Source organism: Monodon monoceros, unplaced genomic scaffold (genome assembly GCF_005190385.1).
Source record: "Monodon monoceros isolate NGI ecotype Baffin Bay Population unplaced genomic scaffold, NGI_Narwhal_1 Super_Scaffold_22, whole genome shotgun sequence".
NCBI classification, from domain to species: Eukaryota; Metazoa; Chordata; class Mammalia; order Artiodactyla; family Monodontidae; genus Monodon; species Monodon monoceros.
Window position 1 is genome coordinate 60473459 of NW_021703779.1, and position 21725 is coordinate 60495183.

General features: G+C 43.1%; 2 protein-coding genes across 5 annotated transcripts in view; one reads left to right on the plus strand and one right to left on the minus strand.

Moving 5' to 3' along the window:
- The first annotated feature begins 300 nt into the window (after positions 1-300).
- The window catches only part of PIN4 (peptidylprolyl cis/trans isomerase, NIMA-interacting 4), a 94406-nt gene continuing 72981 nt past the window's right edge, over positions 301-21725 (plus strand). The window contains exons 1-4 of one of the 3 annotated variants that reach the window (XM_029241505.1): positions 301-411; positions 2681-2754; positions 8006-8125; positions 8517-8692. In XM_029241505.1, coding sequence (XP_029097338.1) covers positions 369-411; positions 2681-2754; positions 8006-8125; positions 8517-8675 — 396 coding nt within the window. In that variant the 5' untranslated portion in view covers positions 301-368 and the 3' untranslated portion in view covers positions 8676-8692. Of the gene's footprint in view, positions 449-2680; positions 2755-8005; positions 8126-8516; positions 8693-21725 lie in introns of those variants that run through there. The other 2 variants (XM_029241506.1, XM_029241507.1) reach the window with 2 other exon arrangements.
- Positions 10992-21725, minus strand: part of ERCC6L (ERCC excision repair 6 like, spindle assembly checkpoint helicase) — a 74074-nt gene continuing 63340 nt past the window's right edge. The window contains exon 3 of one of the 2 annotated variants that reach the window (XM_029241504.1): positions 10992-15128. In XM_029241504.1, the coding sequence (XP_029097337.1) occupies positions 11447-15128 (3682 nt within the window). In that variant the 3' untranslated portion in view covers positions 10992-11446. The remainder of the gene's footprint in view (positions 15129-21725) is intronic. The other variant, XM_029241503.1, reaches the window with a different exon arrangement.

Sequence of the window (21725 nt, forward strand, 5' to 3'; positions counted from 1 at the left end):
GCAGAAGTCCGCGGCTTTCACTACGCTCGCATCGAGGAGGTGGGTAGGGAAGCGGGAGACTGGGGGCAAATAAGGACATGTAGAAGAAGTTCAAAAAGCGCAGAGGCTGGGTTTCCCGCCCCGGCCCCAACCTTTGACTCCGCCCCTCTACCCGGCCCAAGCTCCTTATTGGTCAGACTCTTCAGCCCCCATTGGCCCTAGAGCCAAAGGACCGGGCCTGTCCCAAGATATGCCTGCTTCCGGAGCCACAGTAAGGATGGCCAATTGCGACGTCACTTTCAGGCATATGTTTAGGACATACCGGTGGGGCCTGAAGGGGTTTTGTGCGGTAACCGAAGCAGTTGAGAGCTCGACGGCGAATTTCGGAGATGCCTCCAAAAGGAAAAAGCGTATCTGGGAAAGGGGGGAAAGGTAGAGCAGCCAGAGCAACCAAGGAGAATGGGGCTGGGTGAGGAGCGGGGGGGAGGGAGCAGACCGGCGGTCCCCGGGGTCCGGGGTGGAGGCAGCGGGTGGCCAGTTACTAGAAGACTGACCAGGAAGTGATAAGTTGGAGACAGTCAGTGTGGACTTCTCTGGAAGGTTTTGATTAAAAAGCATGGGGATGTAGTTTTTAAGACTGCGGGGTAGGGACTGGGTAGGGGTCTTGAGAGTGGTAAAGGTTTGGAATAGTCGTTGGGGTGATGGGAAAGGGGATGAAACACTTACAAAAGGATTTCCCTCAGGGCTGAGAGCCTAAGATTGAAGGCCATGAATTTGTAGAGGACACGATCTGCTTAGTCATGATTTACCTAGTACCATATAAGTGGCACAATACAGGACTGAAAAGAGCTAGGTGTAGACTTGAGCCAAGGTTGAGGTTTTGTTGGATAATGATAATAGAAGGAAAGCAACACAAGGGAATTAAGGGTGCCAGTGGGGACGCAGTTCAGATGATCAAGCATGGGATCCAGACTGGGAAGGGAATGAGAGGTCTGATAGTCTAGGGGGACATAGCAGGATAAAGGGACTGAATGGGGGGGGCGGTTCTGTGAAATTAAAGAGCCCGTGTTGTGGGAATGAGGCATGAGAAAGCTGGAAGAACAGAGCTGTAGCCAGAGACTGAACTACTGGTTCTGAGTGGCACAGTTCCATCGTGTGCCCCTGGCAACAGGTGGCCTGGAGTAAAAGGCATGGGCATTTGGGAAGGAGGTCCAGAACTGTGAGATTAGACTGTTGGATGATTCCTCTGCATAGATGGTGAGGTCATCCAAGATGATGGCAGTGGTGAGGGTGGAAAGGAAGCCTGAAGTTGCTGCCAGAGTTGTCAGTCAATCAGGGAGTGAGGTGGCAGTCAGAAGATGACAGCATCCAGTGGGGGAGAGGATGGAATAATTGGAAGGTATCATTGTTCTAGAGTGAATATACAGCAAACCCCTTGAAGAGTTTGGTGTAATAAAACTCCTTTGGCAGTAACATTTTCTTAGGCATTTGGTGGTCAGCATTTTGGATTTTCAGTTTGGTTGAGCATTTATTGAACAACTGTTGTGTGCTAGGCTTTGGAGATCCTAAGACAAGTAAGATGGAGTCTCCTGAATAAAATTTTTCAATGGCTCCCTATTACTTCTAGGATAAATTCCAAGTTCCTTAATGGGGCCCACAGGCCCTCATGCCCTAATCCTCAACCACCTCCCCTGGGCTCATCTCACAGCACTCCCACCTCAGATTTGGCTTCACCGATAGTTACCTGCACATACTACACTGTTCCCTCACCCTGGAATGTCTCCTCACCCATGTCCTTTCTTTGCCTGGTCAGCTCCTACTCATCCAGGAAAGCTTCCCTGACTGGCTAAAATGTCCCTTTGTGCTTCCACAGCCCCCTGTCTATAGAGCATAGCTCATTCTCCTGAAAAGATCTATTTTACATAACTTTACATAACCATCTTCCCCAGTAGTATATGAGCTCCCTGAAGGAAGGTACCATGGCTTGTTCATCTTTGTATCCCCAGTGCCTGGAACTTAGTTATTTAGGAAATGTTTATTGAACTGAACACTTAATCCAACAATAGTTCTTAGGAATATCAGCCTCTAACAGTAAGTATGCTGCCATCAATACAGAAGTTGGCATAGTAGCAAAATGACACAGTAGTAAAATGTAGAATGCTGCCAGTGGTTCTTAATCTGAATATCGATATCTTTTCTTAGGAAGGTATCAATAGGCAATGTAGTCGACTCCAGGAGTTTGGACATCAATGTGTTCTTTAGCCAAATATGGGTGGTGGGAAATTTGATCTTTATTTAAAATATATTCTTGGAGATTTTACTTACTGGAATTGTGAGTATTCAGATACATAGTTGCAGTGCTTATTAGAAATCTCACAAGAGCTCAGGGGTTTGCCCTTAGAAGGCAGGATTTCATATTGGGTCCAGAGAATCTGTGCCAGGCTTTTGGCGCTCCCATTCAACTATTAGCACACTCACTTGTGTATCCATTTTCCTTGAAGGCTTTATGTAGGGCACAAATTTCCTGTTTTAAGAGGTGAGTCACAGGTTAATTTAGCTTGATGTAGTAAAGTGTCTACAGAGTTCCCTTTTGAAGCTTGGTGCTATGATGGAAGTATCAGCTCCTATTGTGTTGAACTTTTCTGTACGTAACAAGGTGAAGGTGCAGTTTAAATGAGTACCTGTCATCTCTTCTCTAAAGGAAAAGCAGCCTCTGGGAGTGATAGTTCTGACAAGAAGGCTCAGGGTCCCAAAGGTGGTGGCAATGCAGTAAAGGTGAGTTACTTGTTCCTTTTTTTCATGTTAAATATAAATAATATACATTTGTTATTTTGGTCACATAAAAGGAAAAGACAGTATGCTTAACTCATTCTAAGGCTAACCTAATACTGATGTATGATAGCACAAAAGTGGAAAATAATAGATCACTTTCATTTATGAAAAGTAATTCCTTTTAAATATTTTCTCAAATGTTTTCTCAGACATCCAGAATTTCTTCATACTCTAGTATTTTTCCTTAAAATGTGTTGTTAGGTCTTCCCAAGTGAGTGAATGAATTATTTCTCAGGACGAAATAATATTTGACAAAACGAAGAACTGAGATGAACAGGCAAAGGCACGGGTCTCATTAGATAGCTCCCCTGCTGGTGAGCTACAAGCCAGAGCCCTGACCATGAAAATGAGGGGAGATGGTTGCAAATAATTACTTGAAGTACTTGACCTAGTGCCAGAGGGGTGTCTGCCCTGGGAAAATATAATCTGCAAACAGAATTACACCGCTTAGTGCTATGTAACAAGGCAGTTACCACGTTTCAGTCAGTTTATTGGGTTCCATACTTTGATTCATTCATTCATTAAAGATTTAGTGACATCTGCCCTGTGCTAAGCAGTGTATTAAATTCTGGGTATTTAAAAAAAAAAAAGCAGATAAGAGATGGTCCCTGTTATCACAGTCTAGTCGGGAGCAGTTAGGTAAAGAAAGAAATTTCATTGCTATATGAGAAGAGCTGTAGTGGAGTTGTATCATATAAATGCACCCATACACATGCAGCCAAAGAAAAGGAGAGCGAATGTAAAGAGTGTGGGCCATTCTGCCCACTTTTCTACTCAGTGTACCCAGAGAGAGAGAGAGAGATGGGAGACATGAATTTGATTTTCCATAGTCGACCTCCATTCATGTATGAATATCCAACCATGTAAAGTGGGATTCTGGTATCCAAAGATAATTTTCATAAAACATGGTGCCTGAATGCAAGCCAGCTACTTCGTCCTGGGGTCCAGCTGAAGAAGCGGTCATTGTTACAACACAGGTGGGGGAGACAGGCTGTGTTGGGCTTACTGAGGGCTGACGTGTTGGTTTCAAGTACACCATCTTCATAAGTGTTGTTGTAGGGTAATTTTGACTGTTATGTGCTGACTTTCACAAGCACCTAACCTAAGAGACTGCTCCACTGCATATGGCTTTAAAGAGGCATCTTGTCCTTTCTGGAAAAAAATAAGTTCAGTGTGGCTATACCTGAGGTATATGGAAAGGAGTGGCATGTAATAAGCTAGGAAAGTCAATTACGATTAAACTCTTTTGTTAAGCTTTTTCTTTTGAGATAATTTTAGATTCACATTCAGTTGTAAGGTAGATGTACCTTTTATACATGTAAATGTACTTTTTACCGTTTCCCCAATGGTAACATCTTACAAAACCCTAGTACATTAGCACAACCAGGAGATTGTCATTGCTACAGTCAAGATCCAGAACATTTCCATCACCCCAGGGATTCCTCCTGTTGCCCTTTTATAGTGATGCCCACTTCCCTCCCACCCCTACCCCTGCCCCCTCCTTGACCCCAGAGCAGTGACTAATCTCTTCTTCATTTCTGTAATTTTATGATTTCCATATGAGTGAAATGGTACAGTGTGTAACCTTTCGGGATTGGATTTTTTTCCGCTCAGCATAGTTCTCTGGAGATTTCATTCCGGTTGTGTGTATCCATAGTCTGTTCCTTTGTATTACTGAGTAGTGTTCCGTGGAATGGAAGTGCCATAGTGTGTTGAACTGTTCACCTGCTAGAGTATAGCTGGGTTGTCAGTGTTTGTGAAGGCCCCAGCAGGGGAGGGACCCCAAACCCTCCAGCCTTTTAGGATCTAGGCTCCTTCCACATCCTGCTATTCTGCTTCAGACCCCACTCCTGAACCCACCCCTGCCCTGTGTCACTAGAGCTGCCCAGATTCTGAAACCCACCTGCCGACCACAACTTCCTTCCTTCCCCTCACTTCCCACCTCCCCCAATCCTGTCCTGTTCCTCTCCACACACAGACTTCCAGGCAGGCCCTCGAGCCTGCCCTGTTCGCCTCACCTTCTCTGAGGCCTCATGTCTGTTCTCCAAGTCCTGTATGTCTTGTAGGCTGGAAATTAGATGGAAGGGTTTGACCACAGGATCAAGGAGCCCCACCTCCTTTTTCTTTGGGTCATCCACTGCATCCACCTGCCAGACTACAGCTCAGGATCAATCCAATTATCTACTTTCTTTACACTCAGACCCAGAACTGCTGGGCCCCACTGGAGAGTCACACAGCCTCAGGGGTTGGGGCCACTGATTCCTGGTCTCTAACCTGAGCTGGGCCCTCAGTACTGCACAGCGATCCTTTGCCACTTGCCTCAAGCCATCCACCACCCTCCTCCAGTCAGTCAGCAGACAACTTCATCCAGGGTTCTCAACCCCTGTGTACATCAGATTCACCTGAAAAGCTTCTAAAAGTCTCAGTGCCTAGGGACCCACCCCAGACCAGCTGCCTCAGAATCTCTGGCGGGTGGGGACTGGACCTTGATATATTTTTTAGAAGCTCTTGGTGTGATTCTGACATTTGCCAGAGTTGAGAAACACTGATCCAGTCTCATGGGGTTGGTGTGAGGATTTCATGAGATCACACATGTAAAGCGCTTAGCACAGTGCCTAGCGAGTATTAAGTACTCGATAACTGAAATATTGTTATAATTGTCACAAGAAAATGGAAACTAGAACTTTAGTCACGAACTCATGGCTTCCCAGCCCCCTACCAACAAAGTTATCTTCACCCACACCTCCCTCATCTCTCTTACCTCTCTTCCTTTAAGGCTAACTGATTTTTCCAGCAGTGCTCTGAATGCCCAGCCTTGCTCCTTCATTTATCTCCACCCTCTTTCTTTGCTCTGTCTTCAACCTTTCCCTCTTTACTGCATCTTTCCCTTCATTCTGAAAATATAGCCAGGGACCTTTAAAATATATCCGTGACTGTGACCCTTTCCCTTTGACTAGAGCCCTTTCTCCTTCTTTTCTAACTCAGTTAGTTGGGGAAACCCCACCCACATTACCGGCCTGCTTCCTGTTACTTCTTCAGTCAGTTGCTGCAGCCTGGCTTCTGCACTTACTACTCTTCTGAAACAGCTTTTGCTAAGGTCCTCAGTCAATCATTGCTAAATTGATTGTACTTCTAACCTGATCACTCTGAAGCATTTAACCCTGTTGACCATTTCCTCCTTGAAACTTTCTCTTGCCTTGGTTTCTTTTAACACACCTTTCTCTCTACCTGTCTGGCCCTTCGTTTTTATCATGCTTGTTGAGCTTCTTTCTTTGCTTATTGCTTACACATTGATATTCTCCACGGATGTCTTGAGTCTGCTTTCCTCCTCTTCTCATTCTGTGTAGCCTCCCAGGGTGATCCGTCACCTCCCATAGCGTCAGCTGCTACTTCCATGCTCATCACTCCCACATTCTCTCGAGCTTGGTCTCTCCTAAGACACCAGTCTCATACAGTTGCCAGTTGGTCGGTCACACTTGCAAACTCCACAGGTACTACAGACTCATTATGTCTAAAGCAGAATACTTGTTTATTCATTTATAAAGTGGTGGATGGGATCCCCTTTCTATGATCATGAATGCTGTGTGCACTTTCCCAATCATTGAACCAGAAGGTTGCTTTGTGAGTGTAGAAGCGGAAAGATGGAGGCAGTTGAGAAGGTGTTTTAGCCAGGCCAAGAGGTCTGAGAAGCCATCCTCGTCCCCCAACATGTATCTCTCTAGTGTCCAGACGGTTTGTCCCTGTCTCCCGTGGACAGTGCTGGACACATTCTATAGAAGTTTGCCTCCCTGAGCCCTACTTTTTGATACATTCTTTCCTTTGCTGTGTCTATCTCCTGTGTCGCTCCTCCAGTCAGGGATCCTCTCACCCCCAGTTTCAGTAATTGAATCCTGAAGACAGCCATGGTTTGTCTGTCTCTACAGGGAGACACCTTTAGCCCCCACCCTAGTACACGACAGTAAGAAATGAATAACGGATTCTATTTGAATAGAATAGAGAAATGGGAAATCCTACAAAACAGATATCTTGACAAAATCATTTTTAAGGATATAGTGATTTTTTTAAAACATGACGTTATGTAAATATAGGTTACATTTGAATACTTCTCTAGGGTTGAGTATTCTTTTTTTAAAAGATTTATTTGTTATTTATTTTATTTTTGGCTGTGTTGGGGCTTAGTTGCGACACGCGGGATCTTTTCGTTGCAGCTCGCGGGCTTCTCTCTAGTTGTGGTGTGCGGTTTTTCTCTTCTCTAGTTGTGGCGAGCAAGCTCCAGGTTGCATGGGCTCTGTAGTTGTGGTGCATGGGTTCCAGAGCGCGTGCGCTCTGTAGTTTTTGCAGCACACGGGCTGTACTTGAGGCGGGCAATCTCAGTAGTTGTGGTACACAGGCTTAGTTACCCCGCGGCATGTGGGATCTTAGTTCCCTGACCAGGGATCAAACCAGTGCCCCCTGCATTGGCAGGCGGATTCTTAACCATTGCACCACCAGGGAAGTCCCTGGGTTGAGTATTCTTAATCTTCAACATATGATTCGTTTTCAAAGTGTTAAAATTGTGGGGAGGCTTTATACATTGGGCCTCTTTTGGTGAAAAGTATTTCCTGGTGGGTTTTTTTCATATCATCCCCACTCTGATGAAATAATAGCTAACCTTTATTGAGTGCTAGCTGCATCAGCTCAATCTTCACAACCCTATGAGAACATATAGGTACTGTTATCTCAGTGCACAAATGGGGAAACATTTAGAGGTTTAAAAACATGCCTAAGGGACTTCCCTGGTGGTTCAGTGGTTAATCCCTGGCTGGGGAACTAAGATCCTGCATGCTGTGAGGTACAGCCTAAAAAAAAAAAAGCCTAAGATCATACAGGAGAGTGGGGATTTGACTCGACCTAAGCTCTCAAGCATTATCATGTTTCCTCCTCCTGTTACCATTGAGGTACATGGTAAAGGCTGGGAGCTTCCCACAGCCAGGTGCCCATTTTCCATCTAAATCTGGGTTCTGAGATATTGTCTTGATATGGGAAATGGGTTTGTGGCCGTCGCCCAACTGGGCAGACTTCCAGGATTTTCTGTTGCCATGAGCGAATGTGTTTTTTTCACTAGTGGGGGGTAGTCCTGACATGACTGCTGTACTGTGAGGAAAGGAATCATTTGGGTCTCCATGTATTACGTGCACATATTTTTTCCTTGTAGGTCAGACACATTCTGTGTGAAAAACATGGAAAAATCTTGGAAGCCATGGAAAAGTTAAAGTCTGGAATGAAATTCAATGAAGTGGCCACACAATATAGTGAAGATAAAGCCAGGCAAGGGGTATGGTGCACTCATCATTTAAAACGTCCCCCATGGAGGACACACAGCAGTAGGGATTATTTCTGTTTCGCCATTAATTTTAGCTGTATCTTAGTTTAAAGATCTTAAAAAAGCAGAAATGTCCAACTTGTGAACAGTTGAATACGGGTCACCTTTGTCTAAACCTAGGCATAACCAAACTTGCACAACTAACAGACACCCAGCAACATTGTGAGTGTTTGTATGTTCAGCCCAGGGTTCAGCCCTGTTTGTCCTTGTCGAGCCTACTTCTCTCCAGCCCAGATGAATAAACCTAGGAACCTTAGCATTTGTGTTGGGAAATTCTCAAGCTACAGTAGAACTGTGCCCTCTTCAGGGCCACTTGACATCACAAATCTTTTGGGTTTTTCAGGGCGACTTGGGTTGGATGACCAGAGGGTCCATGGTGGGACCATTTCAAGAAGCAGCATTCGCCTTGCCTATAAGTGTGCTGGATAAGCCTGTGTTTACAGATCCTCCAGTTAAGACAAAATTCGGGTATCATATTATAATGATTGAAGGGAGAAAATAAAATTGTATGAAAGACTACATGTGTTTTATACGTTGTTTATTTATTTAAAAGGTGTTGAATAATCCTCGTATTTTATGACCTCTGTCATCATGGGTTTGTGGGTGCAGAATCAGGTGGGTAAATGTTGGTGTGCACGGCAGTAGGTATTCAGTCAGTGGTTCTTTAAGATAAGTCAAGCAGGGGCTTCCCTGGTGGCGCAGTGGTTGAGAATCTGTCTGCTAATGCAGGGGACACAGGTTCGAGCCCTGGTCTGGGAGGATCCCACATGCCGCGGAGCAACTAGGCCCGTGAGCCACAACTACTGAGCCTGCACCTCTGGAGCCTGTGCTCCGCAACAAGAGAGGCTGCGATAGTGAGAGGCCCGCGCACCGCAATGAAGAGTGGCCCCTGCTTGCCGCAACTAGAGAAAGCCCTCGCACAGAAACGAAGACCCAACACAGCCAAAAAAAATTAATTAATTAATTAATAAACTCCTACCAAAAAAAAAAACTTGACGTTTATAAAAAAAAAAAAAGATAAGTCAAGCAGACTCCTTTTAACCTGTTAGTCCCTTCCCTCTGAGAACTGCTTTATCTGATTCTCAGTATATCCCATAAGTTAACTTAGAAACCATCTCTAGGGGCTTCCGTGGTGGTGCAGTGGTTAAGAATCCACCTGCCAATGCAGGGGACACAGGTTTGAGCCCTGGTCCGGGAAGATCCCACATGCTGCGGAGCAACTAAGCCCGTGCGCCACAGCCATTCAGTCCATGTAGGGAAACGGTGAGCTGGAGTTAGATGCAGACTATCAATTGCTGAATCACACAGTGTTATCACCGGGATTTTTTTCAATAATGACATGTATTCAATCATATCACCCTCCCTAAAATATTAGTCAGTTGTCTGTATCCACGGTTCTGCATTCACAGATTCAACCAACTGCAGATCAAAAATATTTTTTTAAAAATTCCAGGGCTGGACTTCCCTGGTGGCGCAGTGGTTAAGAATCCGCCTGCCAATGCAGGGGACACGGGTTCAAGGCCTGGTCCAGGAGGACCCCACATGCCGCGGAGCAACTAAGCTCGTGCGCCACAACTACTGAAGCCCATGCGCCTAGAGCCCGTGCTCCGCAACAAGAGAAGCCACCACAATGAGAAGCCCATGCACCGCAACGAAGAGTAGCCCCCACTTGCTGCAACTAAAGAAAGCCCACGGGCAGCAACAAAGACCCAACGCAGCCAAAAATTAAAAATTCCAGAAACTTCCAAAAAGCAAAACTTGAGTTTGCCATGCACAGGCCTAACTATTCACATAACACTTATACTGTATCTACAAACTATTCGCAATTTATATTTATGTTGTATTAGGTATTATAAGTAATCTACAGATGATTTTAAAGTACATGTGAGAATGTGTGTAGGTTATATGTAAATAATACACCATTTTATATGAGGGACTTGAGCATCTGCGGAGTTTGGTATCCGCAGGGAGTCCTGGAAGCAATCCCCCTTGGATACTGAGGGGCAACTGTAATAATTTCTTTCGGTAAGAGCAAAATTTTGTACTATCAATAAATAACCTAGGGGCTTCCGTGGTGGCGCAGTGGTTAAGAATCTGCCTGCCAATGCAGGGGACATGGGTTCCAGCCCTGGTCCGGGAAGATGCCACATGCTTCGGAGCAACTAAGCCCGTGCACCCAACTACTGAAGCCCGCATGCCTGGAGCCCGTGCTCTGCAACAAGAGAAGCCACTGCTCGCCGCAACTAGAGAGAGCCTGTGCACAGCAACACAGATCCAGTGCAGCCAAAATAAATAAATAATGAAAAACTAAAGCGCTAAAAAAAAAAAAAGGTCAATTATTATAGTGGCTTTTCACTAGGTAACACACGGTTAACAATCCATTTCACCCCTTACTGCGTGATCTTGGGCAGGTCACAGCCTCACTGAGCCATTTCCTCAACTAAAAAATGGAAATGCTACCCTCGACCTCAAAGGATTAAACAAGAAACCTATGTAGAGTACCTAATACATAGTCAGTACATGATAAATTCTCCAGTGACAGAGCACAGAGTGCTGTGCTGCACTTTATGTTTCTGGGAGGGAACCAAACTAACTCCTTTTCAGTCTACAACCCAAAGATACAATGTGCTAGCATGTGTCAGAATGCAGCTGGTGGTGAGTAAAGGATGGCCAAATGGTAGGCAAAGGGACTCCAGGGTAGGGTACCTGTGATAAAGAAGCCCAGCACCAGGTAGCTTATCCTAGTCTTCGGCTGTAGTGAACCGAGAGCCTACAATAGCATGTTAAGTGGGTCTTAGATCTGGAATACTAATGACAAACTTCTGCCTAAATGAATTTTTACATGCATTTGCCAATATCAATCATCTCAGTGAAAGAAAGTAAATGAAAAGTAACTTTAATATTATCTGAACTGTGATATACAAAATTGATCATTTTCAGAATAAAATTTAAAATGGCCAGAGTAATGTTACAAAAATTTCTCTAGAAATAACAGTTCTATTACGTTTATAGAGTATGCCTAAAAGAAAAATACAAGAATATTTGAGTAAAGAAATATTAACCTCGTGCTCAGAATACCAGAATATATGTATAGGAGAAAGCAGGAGCAGGTGGTAAAGGCAAAATTTACCAAAAAAAGTTGGAAACAAAAACTCCCTTTTTGACTTCTCTCACCTTAAGCCTGAATGCTTCATGCTCCCAAAGAATCCAATTATGGGAACAAATTACCTTATACTCAGTTTTGCTTTAAAATACAATAAACAGGTTATATTCTCAAGTTTTATTAAGTTGCTTATACAAACTTAAAGTCATGAGCATGACTTCAGAATCTGAGCTTTTTATGTCAAGTGCTTTAACTAAGCAGTCTAAGGCTTCCTGTATTTTCCCACACTCTTTCAGTTCTTTTCCACGCAAGACAAGAGTCTCATAGTCGTCTGCAGCCTCCAGTGCCTCATCCTGGGGAGAGTCAACCAACTGTCCACCAGACAAAGGCTCAGGGTCACCAGGAAAGGTCTCCTGAGCCAGAGCACCCGGCTTAGGTGTACTTAACCAGCTAGACTTATTTTCTGAAGACAGTGTTTCTCTGGAAGGATCTTCTTCTGTATGCTCTGGGGCTTCACCACTGCTTTCCTCCGCTCCTTCCTCCAGGTAATCTTCAGCAACCTTTGCTTCACTGCTAATGTCAAGTCTTTCCTCCATATCCTCCACATGGTCTAAAACCACATTAATAAGAGACCTCCTAGAAGCCAGGGATCTTCTAGAGTTTATAGACTTATTTAAACTATCAGATATTTTAGGTGAAAAGAACCTTCCAGGTGGACTGATGTCATTTTTGGGAGTTGAGGCATCAAATTGTTTTACAGATAAAAACGGGAAGGGAGATGTGTTGAATGGGTTTGTGCCTGAAGTATCTGTAATAAAAGTATCATGTTCAACTTCATCGTCTGAATCGATACATCTAGCTTTTCTTCTGACTTTCACATTAACTACTACTTCTTCTGGCTCATCATCTTTCTCAGAAAGATCCACACTGAGACATGCTTTGCTATGCACAGACTCTGCTCTGGAATTAGCTGCAGAGCCACACAAGCTATTTTCTTTCTCCACATGCTCCAAAGACTGACTGGAAAAATTTTGTCCATTGTCTGCAGAATCTTCCAAGAAAAGATTGAAGTCACATGCATACTGTGCTGAAGATGCTAAAGGTTCCTCTTCCAACTTGGCCTCATTCACTTGAGCATCCTGTAGTGCACTGTGGGCTGCTGCTAAGTCATCATCAGCTATCTTAATAACAGACACATTCGATTCTGGCCTTTGATATTCCTTTATTTCGGGATTAGCAGGCCAGGGATTGCAGTGATGTAAAATCTCATCCTCCCCTAGTTGATCTAGATTTGGCCCAAGATCAGCTCTGACTGACTTGCTAGGTAAAAAATTGAAACTTCCCTGAGGGCTTTCTTGCTGTGCCTCCCGCATAGGCCCCTCTTGCGATGCCTCTTTTTGGAGAGCCATTCCTGATACAGAGTCAGTCCAAATCTCTTCTACATCTTCACACCCCTTGGGTAAAGTAGCTACAAAATCAGCATCAAATGTACTTGCACACGGGTGCCTACCATCTTGTGGGATGGTAACGTTCATCTTTCTCCTGGCGAGATCTTGTTTTTCACTCTCTTCGGGCAGATCCTCAATGATTACACTTGCCATTTGGGGACTGATTTCTTCTTCCTGGGTGTGGTGAGTTGGTAGAAGAGGTGAAGGCCGAGGCTGTGGTTTATTTAATTCATGGCATTTCTTCTTTGTTTGAGAAAGAAATACAGGTTCTCTCAGCCATATCCCCTCATTTCCAGCTTTTTGTCTTTCCATTAAGAACTCTGTATTTTGAGACTCGAATTCAACAAGGAATTGAGCTTTCTGAACCCTTTGCTGAATATAGTGAGAGTCTTCGATCACATCAAGCTCTTCTTTAACAGATAGGTCATGTGTGTACATCAAATCATGGTCTGAGATTCCAGCTATCCTCAAAGAGTGCAGGAAGGCAATATGTTCATCTAGTTTCTTATCAGATCTCCTCTGAGCAGCATGCAAAGACTGAAGCTGCATCTGGGTTGCAGAGTTCTGAAAATCCTCAATTGTAAAGAGCTCTCTCAATTCTTGTTTACTAAAATATCGGAAAGGGTTCTTCTTATCACCAGTAGTTTGTCTTATTAATGAGTCCTTGAAAACCTGTCTTCTGTATATTTTTTCCTCTACAGTTCCACAAGTGATTAGCCTATAAACTACAACATTTTCTTTTTGTCCAATTCGGTAAACTCTATCCACAGCTTGAGCATCAGTTGCAGGATTCCAGCTAGGGTCAAAGATGACCACTCTACTTGCTGCGGTTAGTGTTAAGCCAACACCACCTACTTGAGTGGTAAGCAGAAAAACAGAGTAATCTTTATTTTTCTGGAATAAGCTAATTCTTTTTTCTCGTTCCACAAGATGAGTAACTGTTCCATCGATTCTCAATATCTTAAAGTGCCTATTCTTCAACAGGCGTTCGATGATGTTTAGAATTCGTCTTGACTGGCAAAACACCAGAGTTTGATGCCCTTCGTCTCGCAGTCTTTTAAGCAGGTCCATTAGAAATATCATTTTCCCAGATTCTTCCATCAGTGCATCATCACTTATTTGATCAATATGGTCCACATCTGAGGAATCTTCCCCTTCAACTTCATCTTGAACAGAGAATTTGACAGCTCCTAGATTCAGCAAACCACAAGCCCGTGCAGATAGCAGCCTAGGATGATCACAGAGCTTCTTTAAGACACCTAGCTCAGCCAAAGGTGAGCGTGTCTCCATTAACAACTCCTTGATATGATCTAGAGACACAAATTTCCTGTATATTTCTTCCTGTAAAGGTACAAGACGTATCCAAATAATTAAATCATTTTTTCTGGAAAGGGAAGGCATTTCACATATGACACCAACATCTGGACTCTTTTCACTAAGCTGGACCTCTGGGTTGCTTGACTTTTTCTTCTGTACCTCTTCTTTAGTCCTCCTAAGAAAATAGGGCTTTATGATTGCCATTAAGTTTTCAGATATTTTAAATCCCAAGGCTTTTTCCCCTGGGGTAGCATCCTTCTCTCTTGCTCTAGTAATAGGATTTTCGTACTCCATTTTAAAAGTTTTTAATGTTCCTAGCAGGGACCCTTGACAAGCAAAATCAAACAGGGACCACAGTTCTTGTAAATTATTCTGGATCGGGGTTCCTGTGAGGAGGATGCGATTACTGGCAGGAATTGCACGAGCACATATTGCTGACTTGGTAGATGAGGTTTTTATTTTATGTGCTTCATCAAGGATGACATAGTCCCACACAAACTCGTGGCCATTCAAGCTGGAAAGTTGCTGCCAATTATTGATTAACATTTGGTATGTGGTGATAATGACACCATTCCTTTGCTGAATCCGACTGAGGTTTCTGGTACGTTCATCCTTGCTAGGACCGTGAAAGGTTTTGACTCTCATTCCTGGGGTCCACTTGACAAATTCTTTTAGCCACGTGCTGATGAGACTGGTTGGCATGATCAGTAGCACATGGTTCACAAGTGAAGCATCAAACATACCAGAAAGGAAAGCGATGATTTGAACAGTCTTTCCTAATCCCATATCATCTGCCAGAATACCACCTCTCCTTCCATCCCTATACAGGCTATAGAGGAAAGCTACACCTTCCTTCTGGTACTCAAATAGTTGGTTGTGCAGTTCTCGATAGAGCAGCAGGCCAGAGTTGCACACATCCGTGAATTCATCATCTCCATGTTCTGCCAACTCCTCCAAGGCTTCCTGTAGTTTTTGGATTCTGCTCATCACCTTTTCATTGGGAAAAATGTCCTTTGCCAAATTGAAAAGTTTAAGTGCTTCTTCCAGATCTCCATTCTTAGTCGCTACTTTGGCCTCTTTCACATATCTGTAAAAAAAAAAAAAAAAAGTTTAAAAAAAGATATATAGAGAGAGAGATTGATAGGTAGAAGATTAGAAAGAAAGGAAACGGATTGAACATTCAGTCTAAGAACACTTTAGAGTCCATTTTGGAATCCAAGCCACAGTTGAGCTTTCAATATCCTCAATTCAGGATGGGAAAGATGAGCACAGAAGATGCCAATGAAAGCTGGCACCACTTAAGAAGACACAAATATCCACCAGACACTGCCAGCAACAACTTCACACATTAGTTGTAGGAAATGTATGTGGAAAGGTTATTGCACATACAGTAACAAACCAACCAACCTATATTGTGGGAGCATCGAAACAGGAAGATACATGGGCACTTCTCGGACCTTATTTTTCTGGACCTCTATTCACACTATTGATTACTCTCTCCTTACAATTCCCTCCTTCCACCGGATTCCTGTAGATTCCACCTGGTTTCCTCCCCCCATCGCTGGCCCTTTCTTCTCTGTGTCCTTCTTAGGCTCCTATTCTTCCTCCGCAAGGGCTCAGTCCTGGGCCCTCTTCTCACTCCTTTTACTCTTTCCTCATCGTCTCCCAGAGGTTCCACTCCCACCTATGTGCTCATAACTCCTAAAGCACTTTCTCCAACAGGGCTTGCCCTCAAGCTCTAGTCTAGACCCATATTCCAATTACCTTCTGGACATCTCCACTTGAAAGTTTCACATGCACCTCCAATTCAATTAATCCCAAATTAAACTTATTATTTCCTCTCTTAAAACGTGCTTCTCGGGACTTCCCTGGTGGTCCAGTGGCTAAGACTTTGTGCTCCCAATGCAGGGGGTCCAGGTTCGACCCCTGGTTGGGGAACTAGATCCCACATGGATACCACAACTAAGAGTCTGCATGCTGCAACCAAGAAGGCTGCATGCCACAACTAAGATCCCGTGTGCCACAACTGGGACCTGGTGCAGCATGCATGAATGCATAAATAAATAAACATGCTTCCCCATTTGTGTGGTAATAAATGACACTACCATCCACTTAGCCATATAAGCTAGAAATAGAAAGATCATCCTTGATCTCCAAACCAAATATGAGGCATCCTTGACTTCTCCCTCTTTTTAACCACCTCACCCCTTAGCCAACAGTCCCCCAAGCCCTACTAACTTTATTTTCCAAATATAACCTGTGTCAAAACAGAAATATAGATCAATGGAACAGGATAGAAAGCTCAGAGATAAACCCACACACATATGGTCACCTTATCTTTGATAAAGGAGGCAAGAATATACAATAGAGAAAAGACAGTCTCTTAAGTGGTGCTGGGAAAACTGGACAACTACATGTAAAAGAATGAAATTAGAACACTCCCTAACACCGTACACAAAAATAAAATAGATTAAAGACTTAAATATAAGGCCAGACACTATAAAACTCTTAGAGGAAAACATAGGCAGAACACTCCATAACATAAATCACAGCAAGATCCTTTTTGACCCACTTCCTAGAGAAATGGAAATAAAAACAAAAATAAACAATTGGGACCTGATGAAACTTAAAAGCTTTTGCACAGCAAAGGAAACTAAAAACAAGACGAAAAGACAGCCCTCAGAATGGGAGAAAATATTTGCAAACAAAGCAACTGACAAAGGATTAATCTCCAAAATATACAAGCAGCTCATGCAGCTCAATATCAAAAAAACAAGCAACCCAATCCAAAAATGGGCCAAAGACCTAAACAGACATTTCTCCAAAGAAGATATACAGATTGCCAACAAACACATGAAAGGATGCTCAACATCGCTAATCATTAGAGAAATGCAAATCAAAACTACCTCACACCAGTCAGAATGGCCATCATCAAAAAATCTACAAACAATAAATGCTGGAGAGGGTGTGGAGAAAAGGGAACCCTCTTGCAATGCTGGTGGGAATTTGAATTGGTACAGCCGCTATGGAGAACAGTATGGAGGTTCCTTAAAAAACTAAAAATAGAACTACCATATGACCCAGCAATCCCGCTACTGGGCATATACCCTGAGAAAACCATAATTCAAAAAGAGTCATGTACCACAATGTTCACTGCAGCTCTATTTACAATAGCCAGGACATGGAAGCAAACTAAGTGTCCATTGACAGATGAATGGATAAAGAAGATGTGGCAGGGCTTCCCTGGTGGCGCAGTAGTTGAGAGTCCACCTGCCGATGCAGGGGACACGGGTCCGTGCCCCGGTCTGGGAAGGTCCCACATGCCGCGGAGCGGCTGGGCCCGTAAGCCATGGCTGCTGAGCCTGCGCGTCCTGAGCCTGTGCTCCGCAACGGGAGAGGCGACAACATTGAAAGGCCCGCGTACTTCAAAAAAAAAAAAAAAAAAAAAGATGTGGCACATATATACAATGGAATATTACTCAGCCATAAAAAGAAATGAAATTGAGTTATGTGTAGCAAGGTGGATGGACCTAGAGACTGTCATACAGAGTGAAGTAAGTCAGAGAAAAATAAATACCGTATGCTAACACATATATATGGAATCTAAAAAAGAAAAAAAATGGTTCTGAAGAACCTAGGGGCAGGACAGGAATAAAGACGCAGACATAGAGAATGGACTTGAGGACACGGGGAGGGAGAAGGGTAAGCTGGGACGAAGTGAGAGAGTGGCATGGACATATATATACTACCAAATGTCAAATAGATAGCTAGTGGGAAGCAGCTGCATCGCAAAGGGAGATCAGCTCGGTGCTTTGTGTCCACCTAGAGGGGTGGGATAGGGAGGGTGGGAGGGAGATGCAAGAGGGAGTAGATATGGGGATGTATGTATATGTATAGCTGATTCACTTTGTTATACAGCAGAAACTAACACACCAGTGTAAAGCAATTATACTCCAATAAAGATGTTAAAAAACAAACAAACAAAAACAAGTATAACCTGTGTCTTTCTCTCCCATCTCTACTACTACTGTGGTCCAAGTCACCATCATCTCTGGATTGGATAACTGCAACTTCCTACTCACTGGTCTCCCTACATCCACTCTTGGCCCCTCCAATACATCCTCTACATAGCAGCCAGTGATATTGTCTTAAAACATAAAAGAAATCGTCACTCTTCTGCTTAAAATTCTTCAGTGGTTTACAGTTGATAAGATTTTGAAAGGATGCCATAACAATTCACTGAGGAAAGGATAGTCTTTTCAACTAAATACCCATGTGCAAAAGAATGAAAGTAGTCCCCAACCTCACACCATACACAAAAATTAATTCAAAATGAATCAAAGACCTAAATATAAGTGCTAAAACTATAAAACTCTTAGAAGAAAATATAAGTATATATCTCCATGACCTTGGATTTGGCAATGGTTTCTTAGATATGATGCCAAACACACAAGCAACCAAAGGGAAAAATAAATTAGGCTTCATAAAAGCTAAAAACTTGGGGACTTCCCTGGTGGTCCAGTGGATAGGACTCCACGCTCCCAATGCAGGGGACCTGAGTTGATCCCTGGTCGGGGAACTAGATCCCACATGCATGCCACAACTGAAGAGCCTGCATGCCACAACTAAGACCTGGTACAGCCAAATAAATAAATAAATATTTTTTAAAAAACAGCTAAAAGCTTTTGTGCTTCAAAGGATACCATGAAGAAAGTGAAAAGACAACCCAAGGAATGAGAGAAAATACTTGCAAATCTTGTACCTGGATAAAGGATTTGTACCTAGAATATATAAAGAACTCTAAGAACTCAATAATTAAAAGACAAATAGGGACTTCTCTGGTGGTCCAATGGTCAGGACTCAGTGCTTTCAGTGCTGTGGCCCCGAGTTCGATCCCTGGTCAGGGAACTAGGATCCCACAAGCTGCGCAGCACGGCCAAAAAAAAAAAAAAAAAAAAAAAAAAAAAAAGACAAATAACCCAATTAAGGTGGTCAAAGGATCTGACTAGACATTTCTCCAAAGAAGATATACAAATAGCCAATAACCATATGAAAAGATGCTCAACATCATTAGTCATCAGGGGAAATGCAAACCAAAATCACAATGATACCACTTCATGCCCATTAGGATGGCTAGAATCAAACAGAGAGAAAATACCAAGTGTTGAGAGCAATGTGGAAAAACTGGAACTCTATAACACTATTGGTAGGAAGGTAAAATGGTGCAGCTGCTTTGGAAATTAGTCTGTCGGATCCTCAAAAAGTTACACATAGAGTTACCATGTGATTTAGGAATTCTACTCCCAGGTACATACTCAAGAGAAATGAAAACATTTGATCACAGAAAATCTTGTACATGAATGTTCATAGCAGTATTATATTATTCACAAAGCCAAAAGGGGAAATAACACAAATGTCCATCAACTGATGAATAGATTCAAATGTGGTATATCCACACAATGGAATATTATGCAGCCATAAAAAGGAATGAAATACTGATTAACGCCACAGCATGAATCAGTCGTGGAAACATTTTGCTGCATGAAATAATAAGCCAGTCACTCACAGATGCAGAACACACTAGTGGTTACCAGTGGGGAGAGGGATGGGGGAGGGACAATATAGGGGTAGGGGATTAAAAGGTACAAACTATTAGGTATAAAATAAGCTACAATGATATATTGTACAACACAGGGAATATAGCCAATATTTTATAATAACTATAAATGGAGTATAACCTTTGAAAATTGTGAATCACTATATCGTACATCTGTAATTTACTACATCGTACATCTGTAATTTACATAATATCAACTATACATCCAAAAAAAAAAAGCCAGTCACGAAAGGCCACACATTTTATGATTCCATTTATATGAAATGTCCAGAACAGACAAATTCACAGAAAAAGTAGATTAGTGGTTGCCAGGGGCTGGGGGTGCTGGGGGATTCATGGACTTGGGGGTGGTATGTATGATGGCTACAGGGTAAGGAATTTCTTTCAGGGTGATAAAAATGTTCTAAAACTAACTGTGGTGATGGGTGCACAACTCTGTGAATATACTAAAAATGATTAAATTGTACATTATAAATCAGTGAAATGTATGGTATGAGAATGGTACCTCAACAAAGCTGTTAACAACAACAACAAAAATCTTGGGACTTCCCTGGTGGCACAGTGGTTAAGAATCCGCCTGCCAATGCAGGGGACACGGATTCGATCCCTGGTCCAGGAAGATCCCACATGCCACAGAGCAACTAACCCTGTGCGCCACAACTACTGAGCCTGCGCTCTACAACCCACGAGCCACAACTACGGAGCCTATGCACCGCAACTGCTGAAGCCTGTGTGCTCTAGGGCCCGTGCTCCACAACAAGAGAAGCCACCACTATGAGAAGTCTGAGCACCACAACGAAAAGTAGCCACCGCTCGCCACAACTAGAGAAAGCCCATGCACAGCAAGACCCAAAGCAGCCAAAAAAAAAAAAAAAAAATCTTCAGTGGCTTCCTATGGCCTACAGAATGAAGTTTAAGCTCCTTAGCTTGGCATTCCAAGCCCTGACTGATACAGCCAGGAACTGCTGACCTCCCTGCCTTAACTTCTGCCACCTGCCACAAACATTTTATTTTAACCCCTTATGCCCATTATACAGTGTTATGACCTCTAAAGCGTAAGCTCACCCCATCTTTTCTGGAGTACACTCCTCTCCTTTCACCAAGCTTACCTCAAGGAACTCATTCTTTATTTTTAATTAATCTATTTATTGATTTATTTATTGACTTATTTATGGCTGCATTGGTTTTTTTTTAACATCTTTATTGGAGTATAATTGCTTTACAATGGTGTGCTAGTTTCTGCTTCATAACAAAGTGAATCAGTCACATACACACATGTTCTCATATCCCTTCCCCCTCACATCTCCCCCTCCCTCCCCCCCCCCCTATCCCACCCCTCTAGGTGGTCACAAAGCACCGAACTGATCTCCCCGTGCTATGCGGCTGTTTCCCACTAGCTCTCTATTTTACGTTTGTTAGCGCATATATGTCCATGCCACTCTCTCACTTTGTCACAGCTTACCCTTCCCCCGCCCATATCCTCAATTCGATTCTCTAGTAGGTCTGTGTTTTTATTCCTGTCTTAGCCTGGGTTCTTCATGACATTTTTTTTTCTTAGATTCCATATATATGTGTTAGCATATGGTATTTGTCTTTCTCTTTCTGACTTACTTCACTCTGCCTGACAGACTCTAGGTCCATCCACCTCACTACAAATAACTCAATTTCGTTTCTTTTTAGGGCTAATATTCCATTGTATATATGTGCCACATCTTCTTTATCCGTTCATCTGATGATGGACACTTAGGTTGTATCCATATCCTGGCTATTGTACATAGAGCTGCAATGAACATTTTGGTACATGACCCTTTTGAATTATGGTTTTCTCAGGGTATATGCCCAGTAGTGGGATTGCTGGGTCATATGGTAGTTCTGTTTGTAGTTTTCTTAAGGAACCTCCATACTGTTCTCCATAGCAGCTGTACCAATTCAAATTCCCACCAGCATTGCAAGAGTGTTCCGTTTTCTCCACACCCTCTCCAGCATTTATTGTTTCTAGATTTTTTGATGATGGCCATTCTGACTGGTGTGAAATGATATCTCATTGTAGTTTTGATTTGCATTTCT